The sequence below is a fragment of the Anastrepha ludens genome, chromosome 4 (genome assembly GCF_028408465.1).
Source record: "Anastrepha ludens isolate Willacy chromosome 4, idAnaLude1.1, whole genome shotgun sequence".
Lineage (NCBI taxonomy): Eukaryota > Metazoa > Arthropoda > Insecta > Diptera > Tephritidae > Anastrepha > Anastrepha ludens.
In genome coordinates, this window is record NC_071500.1 from 33,600,913 (window position 1) to 33,613,164 (window position 12,252).

The window sequence follows — 12,252 nt, forward strand, 5'->3', positions numbered from 1 at the left end:
CTAGGGTCTGAATGACAAGAAGTTAAACTCAGTTTTCATTTGAATATTTTTTTGCAGAAAAAATAGCCTCTTAATGCAAATACAAAACTCGTTTGATAAATCCTAAGCCAAATCATTAAGTTGGGTTTTAAATTAATACAGCTAAAAACCCTCAAATTTGCTTTCAATGGAAATGATTTTTATAAAATGCTTCAATTCAAAAAAAGGCAAAATAGTGGCAATAATTTTTTAGGAACTTTTTATAAAATCAAATGGGAAAACATCATCAGAATATTTAGAGAACCTGTCAGTTTCAATTATTCTGATTTACGAAACCGATTTTTGTCTTTCTGGTTAAGGAGCGAACTGAAAATGTCACATCTGCACTCTACCAAAAAATATGTACTATAAAATCATCCTAGAAACAGCCTATTCATCCATTGCGGGGAAATATATATATACACATAAGGTCATTAAAATAAGGATGCTGCCTTTATCTATCGATTCTCTTGTGCCGCTCGGAAACATTTAAAGCATAGCATCATTGCTTCTTTGTGAATTCAAATGTCCCGGCCTATTAAGTTGCGTTATTGGATGCACAGATTCGGTTATTTTCATAAAGTGTACTTCTGCGCGGCCACTAAAATAGGTACTTTGCGAATAACTTTTACATTTTAACAAATTAGATGAATGAAAAATATTGAATGCCATTCATTTATTCACTAATAATTAGTATGGATTTCTTTCAAAGATGGCGCAGCATTGCGCAGTTGAGGAACGGAGGTTTGTTGTCAATCTTCGAAAACAAAAAAAATAATCGTACAAATTTATCGCTGAGTCGCTTGGACGGTCCCAAAATTTTGTTGTGATTTCTCTTAAGCCAAAAAATCCACAAAACGACGTGGTGGTAAAAATAAAATAACTTGCACTACTGATAATCTCATGCAAAAAGAGATAAGTCATCCAAGGCCATTGCAGCTGGAATCAACTACGTAGTACCAGCGAGAACTTTATGGCGTCGATTGTACCTACAACAAGAGCCTACCAGGCAGAATAACTCGCAAAGTTACTCTGTTGAAGAAAGCAAATTTAAGGAAAAGAAAAAGTTTTGCTCAAGAGCACAAGGCATGGTGTGGGCCAGAGGGTATGAAAAAATAGAATAACGTACTTTGGAGCCATGGAACAAAAATAAATTCATTTGAAAATGATGTTGGGCGTAATGTCAGACGTCCTAAAGGACAAGAGTTCTCACCTCAGCTCACAAAACAAAAACAGTCAGCACGGTGGCGGCAACATGGTGATTTGGGGATGCTTCGCTCGGTAAGGATCTATTCACCTCATAACCAATGAAATGGAAAAATTTATTTGCAAAGTCGCACTTCAAGAAGTGATGTTACCTTTTGCTGAGAAGAAAATGCCTTTTATGCATGACGAAAAATACTGAATAATTTATACAAAGTAATGTTAAAGCTATGGATTGGCTAAACCAGTTCATTCAACATAAGACTCATTGAACACCTTTGGAGAGATTTAAATATGCGAATCGGGAAGAAAACATTCAAAAATAAGAAGAATTTATGGCAATAAATCAAAGAACTATGATATGACTCCCACAGAAGCCTGCCGCAGAATTATCAATTCTATATCAAATCCAATGCAAAAAGTCATTGACAATTATGGGTGACACAGGGGTTATTGATTAAACTTCGGTAATTTTTAATAACACCACTAAGTTAATTTTTAAGCGATCGCTGTGCATAAGTTCAAACCTCCGAACGGTTAGTGCGTAACTACCATTCGGGAGAACGTAGGTTCGAACCTCCGTGCATGTAACAGCAAAATTATAGAAAAAATGTTTTCTAATAGCGGTCGCCCCTCGACAGCCAATAACCTTCGAGTGTATTTCTGCTTTAAAAAATCTCCTCATAAAAAACCATCTGCCATTCGGAGTCGGCTTGAAACTGTTGTGTGAAACCATTTGTGGAACAACATCAAGACGCACGCCATAAATAGGAGGAGGAACTCGGCCAAACACCTAAGAGACGTATACGTGCCAATTATATTTTATTGTTCTTATTTTTAAGTTTTTTTTGTATTGTATCTATTCTATCCGACAACAGAAATTAAGTGTGGAGGGTTTTGAAAGACTCAATCAATAACAATTGGGCAAACAGTAAAAAAGAAAAACTCAGATAGGTTTGATGCTGAAGCTGGACGAAGAAAAGGGAAGCCTTAAAGAAAAATCTACAGACTTTTTGTGAGGATTTTGAAACAAAACTAAAACGCGCAAATTCTATAGCAAAGTAAAAACAGAAAAGAAAGGTTTTCAAACACGCGTCAACATATGTAGAAATAAGAAATTGAAAAATGGAAGCGTGGTATTTATGGAAAAATTATATCATCTGGACAATAAATGAAAAAGACAAAAACAAGGTCCAAGTATTCGAGAGAAAAATTTTGAGGCAAATCTTTGGTACAGTCAAAGACAACGGCGAGTGGGGTGTATAAGATGGAACCATGAACTGGACCAACTTATAAGAGGGGAAAATGTTGTGCGGTTCATCAAAGCTCAAAGTCTATAATGGCTAGACCATACCATGAGAATGGACCCAACGAGAGCTCAACGCTAATTAATTGACGCTAAACATTTGCAATGCAAGTAAGAGGCAGACCAAGATCAAGATGTATTAACGAACTAGAAGACGACATGAGGAAACTCAGGGTCACCAATTGGAGGGGAAACAACCAAAGATCGGGTCAAATGGAGACATTTTGTGGAGCAGGCCAAAGCTCACACAGAGTTGTAACGCCAAATGATGATGATGATGATATATTTTAATTTTGAACTTGAAAGTAAACGCCAAAGTACCGAATGGAAGTCCCCAGACGAGCCACACCCTAAAAATCGCGTTTGAAGAAGTCAAAAATCAAATCGATGCTCATTTATTTTTACGATTCCAAGGGGATTGTCCACAAGGAGTTCATGTCAACGGGCCAAACCGTCAATGCAATGTTCTATCTTAGCGTTTTAAAGCGTTTGTTGCATCGCATTCATCGAATTCGCCCTGAATACCGTGAAGGAGGAAGCTGGCGCTTATTGCATGACAATGCACCATCTCATCGATCCACTCTTGTGACTGATTTATTGACCAAAAATCGCAGTTTAACCATCACTCACCGTATTCGCCTAAATTAGCGAACTGTTATTTCTGCCTATTCGGAAAATTGCATTTGGCTATGAAAGGAAAAACGTTTGGCGTCCGTAGAGGTCATCCAAAAGGCTTGTACCGACATCTTGAAGGGCTTTCCGGTCAATGACCTAAAACTTTTACATCGCGTAAAACAGTGTATCGAGGCCAGAGGGGACTATTTTGAATAAATAAACTCGAAGTTATCAGAACAAAGCTCCTGTCGTTTCTATTTTAGCTCAGTCTTGCTTATTTTGGACTGCACCTTGTATTATTCATATTTGTTATATAAATCTATGAAATAAAAACTACATACAATTGAATATCTGTAATTATGAATTTCCGTATGCACGTGGGCGGCACCTATTTCAATGACCATATGTGTATCTATTGCTTTAAATTTAGTTTAGGAATTATCTACATACAGGTACATATCTATTCCTGACTATTAGCAATGCGACTCTCCAGCCTGCGCCGTTCTTGCGATACTCAAATATCTTATTCATATTCTCAAGGAGCTATAGCTTGAGAAAAAATGCATACAAGTCCTCAATTTGGGGTTTATAATGCATGGACTTGAGACAACCAAGTCAGTTATGTTAGCAGTTGAAAAAAAAAAACACCCCGAGTTTTCCGCTCGCTCGTAGCCTTATTGAAAATTTCAATAGATCTGATTCTGATTTTTTCGAACAAAGAAATTCGCAAACTGGAAACTTAGAAATTTTTGTAACCTGAAAGTTTTTTATATCTACCTCAGCGTGTAAGTAACCAAAACCACAAATAGGAACCGATTACAAATTATTGATTTGTTTTTTTAATCCTTTGCCCTTAATTAGATTGTGTCCGTTTATTTTCAGTACATACGAGTATATTTGAAATCAGGGTGCGCGGCTTAGTAGGCCAAGCCCTATAATTCGCAATGTATTAGCAAATTTGGCAATTGCTCAGTTAGTAGTTAAAGCAATTTCGAAATGGGTTTTAAGCACAGATGGGAACGAATATATGTATATGTGTATGTATGATAGATACAGGTGTAAGTGTGTCGGCAAAAGCAGCAGTTTTTCAATTGAAAAGCAGAAAATCGTAGATAGATATATGTATATATATAGTAGATATAATTAGTGCATATTAATATAAATTACAGTTACATACACACAATTAAATGTTTAAGTAGTTGGATGAAGACGCTTAGTAGGCAACACAAGTTAAGGTTGATGTACAACATACACGTAGATGTGAATAATTTAGTGGACGGACTATTATTAATGAATAATTTTCGAAAACAATTATTTATACAAATACACAAACAAATAAAGCAAAAATTAGTATGTAATAGCAACAACAATATGAAGTAATAAATTATATGAATAGGCATTACTGGGTTACTCTTTACTTTGAAGGGTTTACAACGCAAATCACTACTTCCAATTAATCAAGAATAAATTTCGGCAATACAAGTTCGGATAATATACTGGTGTGTAAACTAATAACTACTTTACAAAGGTGTATTAAATTAATAAGTAAAAATTAATATTATGTAAATTTGTAAGATTTTATAATGGTTTAAAAGTAAATTTTAAAGGGTTAAATATAAAAAAATGTTCAAATTAAAACCTAAACCAAGAGTGAGATATTTATATAAATTTATTTTATATTTTAATAAATTTAGTAGATTTTCAGATATTTTCTGTTATTTATAAAAAAAACACTTCTGTATTGATATCACGTACGGCAATGTGGGGTCAAGCTTTTAATCGCAAGCTTAACGGTTGTTTAATGCTGATTGCAAACTAAATTCAGTTAAATTGTGCAATCTTGCGGAGCTAAACTAAACTTAACAATTCATAGGCAAGTTTTAAGAATTTTGCGTATATTAAATATTTTGTCCCAAAAAAGGGATAAATTTATATAGTATTTCTCTCTTATCTTTGTCTAGTAGACCATAAACCAATTTTTTGTTATTTTTAGTTTTTGTAATTTTTGATTTTCATTTTCGACTTCTATTAATGGTTATTTACAAAATTAAAATGTATTCAAGTTTGCATTTATGTATTGATGACTGTTTGTCTGTGTGTGTGTGTTTGCCTTTTTAATAGTATATTTTTCTTTTTAAATGCATACAAAGAAAATCATAAAAGCCTGGTGTCTTGTGTTGGCAATGCTGGTGGCATTTCTTGTTGGCTGATGAAGGCACTACTAACAAACATAACACTTTACAATGCATACAATAAAATTCATGTATGCTCTACTTTAATTCTTGCCTTTTCTAACACAATTATTTTTACAAGTGGCATAAATATCTATACAAAATTCGTACAAGAACTCAAAATCTCAAGTACGGGCACTTCAAACGAACGAACGCGTATTGCAATTCCGCCGAAAAGAGTAGATAAAATTTCTATTGGATTGGTCTATTTGATGGGTGGTTTTGTTTTGCAATACTCTGAATAATATTTTGTTGTACTATAGTGTTGTACGCATGCGCGTACAATGCATTACCTTACAGCCGGCATCGAATTTCAAACGCCAAGATGGACGCCGCTCAGCCATTGTATTCACCGTAGAAGACGACGTACTACAACTACTGCTGCTGCTGCTGCTGCTGCTCGACGGCACCGCTGTCGCCAAAGTGGTTACAGCCGCCGTGCCGCTACTACTACAACTACTAATACTACCGATAGCGCTGTTATTGCTTTGTAATTCAGTTGCCTGTTGAGACGTTTTGCATTCGCTGATATGGCTTTGAAGTGGCAGTGATGTTGAATCTAAGCTACGACGGCTGCTATTAAAGATTTTGCCGTAATTTGTTGTTGTCGTCAACGTCGATTCACTATTGCCGATACCCATATTAACGACCCCACTGCTACTTTCATGGTCCCCTTGTAACGCTGGTGGTAGTGAGCGCGTTTTGTTATTAACTACCAGCTCATCACCCCCATCACCGCTATATTTACTCGCTTCGTATCTTAGCCGCTCGACAAGCGTTAAAGTGCTATTATTGTCCGGCTCGAAGGGTATTCGTTTTTCGCGCAGACGTACTGGGCTTTCAAGAGTTGGCGTATTTGTGCTGCTCACGCTGGTTGGCGTTAACGGTGTAGTATCTTCTTCAGCATACAATGGGGAATTGCTTTTCGCACCCTCATTCACAGCCAATGGTAATGGAGTAAGGGTATTAACACGTGTACGATCTGTTGAAGTTGCGATTGAGGATAGGGCGGGTTTAATAGTTATACTTTCACTGATCTTAATCTGTTTTGTTGAAGAGTTGTCAGTCTTTTCGTTTTCATTTTGTAAATCGTTGATTTCAATAATTTCACTACCAACTGCTTCCTCCGCATCCTCTTCCTCCTCGTCCACATCTTCGTCTTCATCTTTCGCTTCTCCTTGAGCTTGCGCAACTTGAGCCACTTCTACACTATTTACATCAGTGTTTTGTTTTAACGATGCAGATTCGATTGCGCCTTCATCCTCGGCATCGTTCTTGATTTGCACCGCCTCTACCTCCTCCTCTTCTTCATTCTCATTCTTAGCTTCATGCTCATTCTCGTTTGTCCCTGCTTCAGTTTTATTGCTTGATATCTCCGGTGGAGTGACCACTATCGTCGTTTCCACAGCTTCAGCAGGCGCAGTGCTGATTGCATACGAATGTCGTGGTGTCAATGTATATGTGGTACTTACTTCTTCGTCATTATCGTCGGTGGTTTCATCAGTCGTTGCAACTTCTAGAATGGTTGCTTTTGTATTAGAGATCTTTCTGGCTGGCGTTACAATTGTGAACGAAGCAGAAACATCTTCACCATCATTTTCCACAGCCGCTTCATCCTTTTCCTCTTCTGGTTCTCCTTCCTTATTAGCCGCTTTTTCTCGCGCACATTCTGCGCTGATGATGGAGGGCGTGGTTGGTGTTTCATCGTTATCAACTGAACGTCTGTTACGCTGCGGTTGAAGATTGAGTTCTAGCGGTATTAGCGTTTGTGATGCTGTTATTGAGGGTTGTGTGAGAGGCTCAATAGATTCTATTTCTTGTTGCTGTGATGTAGATGAAATAGTCGCCGGTGCTGTAGCTACTTGCGTTTCATTCTGTTAATAATTTTTTTTAGTTTAACGAAAACATATTCTTTTTGTTGCTTGGGGGTATTTCAGTTAAATAGCAATTTTAAATAAAACTCTAATTTTACATAATATTTTGATAAATAGAATAAAATAAATTAATGTTTTCTTTTTTAAGAAAATGTACATATGTCTGTATATTTAAATATACTATACTAAAAAAATTGGTTTGTGTAAGCACTAATATTTTTTTTGTTTTTTTTTGCAGTGCGTTTTATTGAGTAAAAAACCGCCAAAAATATGAAACTTCTATGCGGTTTTCGCCGAATTATTTGTACTTCAATTTAAAATAAAATATCCATGCATATACAAAATTGCAACCCATGCAAATGCACAAGAATTGAATGATAGTGGAAAAAGAGATTTCGTTTCAACAATAACACTTGCCCTTCGTTTGATTACGGGATAGAGTAGTACGTGAAAATTACTAATTAATGCTATAACTGCTGGTCGAATTTTTCTTTCCTCATCACCGTTAAGGAATTTCGATGTAAATTACATTTCAGCGTCACAAGAAAAAATTAAATTTTTTTGTCTTCCAGCAGATGATTTTTTTTAACAATTATCGGATACCTGGTATTTAAAATTAATTTAAAAAAATTGAGTATCTATTAAAATTTCGCGGAAATCTCAAAGAATATATAATGCAAAAAAAATTTTTCTTGAAAGTTCATAAAATTTAAACCTTTTTTTAATTGCTTTGGAATGAAATCGGATTGAGAGGTACATCTGTATAGTAGCAAAAATCCTTCCTGCAAGAATGGGTAGAAGGAATTATATTAAAACTCGCAAAAAAGGTGATGTCAGGGATTGCAACAACTGGTGGGGCATCTGTGTGCTGCCTGTGATTGCTAAAATAATAGCGCGCATAATTCTCAACTGGCTGAAAATCCATCTGGAAGCATATACAAACTACTGCCAGGCCGGTTTTCGCAGTCGATTCTCTAGCGCCGAACAAATAGACACCCTTAGAATTATCATCGAACAATGACTCAGTTGAGTATAAGTTTCGGCTACATTCGCTTTTCATTTACTTTGAAAAAGAGATATCCCAGATAAGCTAATTGCTCTGATAAGGGAGAGCTACAGGGACGCGAGCTGCTATGTCCTGCACAAATTGATTTCCGAGTATTTGCAAGTACTGAGCGGTATACGACAAGGATGAATAAGGATGTCTCCAATGCTGATGATAATAATCATCCAAGACATCATATCTGATTAACTAAAAGTACATTGAAAATCAACTAATGCGTAGGCGTCTTAATTGCCGAGCAGGTAAATTATTTGAAATTGAAATTGGGTAATGAAGATTAACTTTGAGTTGAATAGACTATAAAACTGTGCGAGAGCGATTCAATAATTACTCGTGTTTGATGACAGAGACGTTCCTGAAGAAGTTGGTGTTAGCATCGTGTGCCGCCTTCTATCAAACGAGGGCAAAACAAATTTCAGACTGATTGATAGGTTAGTTTGGATTTGACAGCTATTCAAGTAAGCCGTGTTTCGTGATTTTCGCTAAGTTGGAAAAAGAGATCGTTTGGTAATTCGCTTTTTGTTTTTGGATGGGGAAAAAATATTGTACGAGGAGATAAAACCAAAGTTGGATGCTGTCTATGGGGACGCATCGCCATCTATGACAGTTAGAAATTGGTTCAACGAATTTAAACGTGTGCTAAAATCTGTTTTTGATGAGGAGCGACCAGGACGCCCAGTAGACGTGATTACCGAGGAAATCATTCAAAAAGTCCAAGACATGATTCTCGTTAGTCGATAGGTGTGCCGACTGGAACGGCAATTCAATTTTACACAATTCTGGAACGCCGAAAAAAGGTGTTTTTTGTGGTATTTTTTTTTTTTTTAAGAAAGAAAAACAACTCAGCTCATTAATATTTTGCGTATATTTGGACAAACATACATATAAGCTGTATTTCGTATTTTTTTCACTTCAAAAACTAGCTAAATGACGAAGTTATCCCGGGTGCCATGTAGCGCGCTCTGACAGGAGTATCCAGGGCTGATAGCGTCCACGAGTCTCGTCTAAAACATGCAATTAAGCCGTTTTTTTAATTGTTAGCCTTTTTTGTCAATAATGAACCTCGAAAACATCAAAAAAACTTTTAAAAAATATATTTTTTTGCTTGTAAAAGCTGAAAATCCATTTTTGGAGGTCATTTTCGCGATATTCTATCAATAATATCAGTCTCTACTATTCTACTCTACAGTTGCCACTATTTTTGGAGGTTTACATAGAATGGTGCCTAAAAAGCTACAAAAAAAAAGCTACGAAAAAAGCTTTTTGAATCCTGCCCGGCAGTTTCAAAAACATGGTTTTGAGATAAAGCGCTTTGAAGTTTTCGGAAGACGATAGCTACCACTCAACTAGAGCAAATTCGAAACGCTATCACTTCTACAGTTTTGGAGCTTCGTCGTTAAAATTTTGTACACATCTTCTACAATAGTTAACTGATTTAATAAAAAAATCGATTATTTTATCACTCCAGATGGCCCGAAGGGAGGTATGATTTCACTGCGATAGCGCACTAGCACATTCATGTGGAGCTGCAGCCGCCAAACTGCATGAATTGCTGTCCCACACCTGATATTCACCCGAATTTCACGTGAATTTTTATAGTTCCCTAACACGAAGAAATGGCTCGCGGGAAAGAATGTAGTTCAAACGAGAAAGTCATCGCGGAGACATAGGGGTATTTTGGAGAGTTTGACAAATCCTAGTTTTTAGAGTAGTTAAAAATATGGCCGGAGCGTTGGTAGAAGTATTTCTAAAAGGGACTATGTGAAAAAATATAAAAATTAAAAAAAAAATGGTGTCTTCATTTCTAACACGGAGACTTATTGAACCCCCTCGTAAGAACATACTCAAAAGTTGTCACGAAAATGATATAAATTTTTGTGAATTTCGCAGAAAGTTTGTTAATTTGATTCGTGTGGCTTTGTTAAAGAATGAACTAAATTTTTATTAAAAATTAGTTGACATTAATTGTCAAAATTTATAATCGCAAAGGGTACGTGGGTTTATCTTTTTCATCGGATGTATACATCTATTCTTCATCTTGATTCCTTTATGATGTAAGCTACATAAAACCGTTATTCGAACAATATTATAATATCCTTGTGTGTGCGTTCATTCCGCTTTTAATTAAAAAATAAAAATACGGCATGTTTTTTTTTATAGAGCGGTAAAATACCATTTCACGTTCTTCTGCAATGCGTGATGAAACGAAATCTCCATTTCTAAGGGTTGTAAATAACAACGAATACGCATCTGTACAATAGTGTAGAGCCATATATGCACATATATGATTCGCCTACATAGAGACAATACGCTTACGAGTACATATAAATGAAATAAGTGTAAAAAAAAAATATTTAAAACTTGGAGAAAATCGTTTTGCGTTGTGTGCACTATGAATACGTGTACTACTTCTATATATAAATAATTCTAGTTCAATATGTTTAGGATAAAGCATTCGAGACATAAAAAAAATACATACAGTACAAACTCGGTAATCGTAACCCTTGGCACATGCATATCCTCGACTTTTATTAACACTATAATATATAGCTTATAACTCTCGTTTTATAATTCTGAGATCGAGTTCATACTTTTGGGGATTAATTCCGTACTGTGTGAACGTGAAATGAAACATTTTTCGCCGTTTTCATTATACTTTCGATTTGAGTTCCGCGAAAAAATGTAAATAAACGTCAACATGTTTTCACATGACAATAACAAAGGGGAATGCAACGAGATCTTTTCACTTTTTCATTTCACACTCGATTCTTGTTGCGTGTTAATGTGAAAACAACTGTCAAAATACTTCCATATAAAAACTTTTTTTCACTGAAAATTTGCATGTAAAACAGTGGAAACGGAGGTACGCGGCGAGCGTGCAAGTGCAAGTATAGTCGCGTGGTTACAAAGCTATATACCCGAAAAGTTTCTAAAACCTTTGATTAAAAATTGAAGAATTTTATGAAATTTTTTTTTTTTTTGTTTCCTTGCCAAACTAGGATTTATATGGTTTCTGTTGTAGAATGCACTCCATTTTTATAAACAGTTAACGAAAACAAAAATTGTACATGAAAAATTTAGTAAATATGCATCTACATATGTATAATTAATATTTCATACTCCGTTGGGCTCGCGGGTCTGGCCAGACCTTCCAACTTTGGATGTGAATTTTACATATTTCTATTATAGCTAACGATTTGAGCTTCGAAGTAGCTTCCTAAAATTTAATTTTCTATCGATTTATGAATATAAGCTTTTAAACAGGTACGAAATATTTTGGTACAATTGAACTAACTTTGAAGAATAACTTTAAATAAATGTAGCATATGAAGAATTATTTTTTTTTTAATAATGAATGGAAAAAATAAATAAATATAAATAAATTTTATAATTGAATGGTATTAGTAACGTCATATTCCACTATTTTCAAGCGTTGCCTTTTTGCAATGTTCAAATTATGTAATTCAAGTTTTTCAAAGTGCTCTAAATAAACCTCATTTCAAAGGGATTTTGTCCATCGCGAAGTGAGTGTCTTAGCACTCACAACAATTTTTTATGAAAATTAAATTATTTTCAAAATAAGATTAATTTCACTAAAAATCATTATCTTAACTTGCCTCATCACGAACTCTTTGCTCAAAACAGCAAAATATTCGCGACATATTTTCTTTAATCTTAAACTAGCTTGACATTTGACGGCGGCCGCCGTAGCCAAATGGGTTAGTGCGTGACTACCATTTGGAATTCACAGAGAGAACGTAGGTTCGAATCTCGGTGAAACACAAAACAAAAAATAAGAAAAAAGTGTTTCTAATAGCGGTCGCCCCTCGAGTGTATTTCTGCCATGAAAAAGCTCCTCATAAAAAATATCTGCCGTTCGGAGTCTGCTTAAAACTGTAGGTCCCTCCATTTTCTGGAACAATATCAAGACGCACACCACAA

The 12,252-nt window shown here is 35.5% G+C and overlaps 1 protein-coding gene across 20 annotated transcripts in view; it reads right to left on the reverse strand.

Moving 5' to 3' along the window:
* Positions 1–12,252, reverse strand: part of LOC128861555 (protein phosphatase 1 regulatory subunit 12A) — a 124,383-nt gene that overhangs the window by 58,053 nt on the left and 54,078 nt on the right. For 19 of the 20 annotated variants that reach the window (XM_054099786.1, XM_054099774.1, XM_054099775.1 and 16 more), the window contains one exon: positions 5,667–7,247. The exons of the other annotated variant lie outside the window; for it this stretch is intronic. In XM_054099786.1, the coding sequence (XP_053955761.1) occupies positions 5,667–7,247 (1,581 nt within the window). The remainder of the gene's footprint in view (positions 1–5,666; positions 7,248–12,252) is intronic. 20 annotated transcript variants of the gene reach the window in all.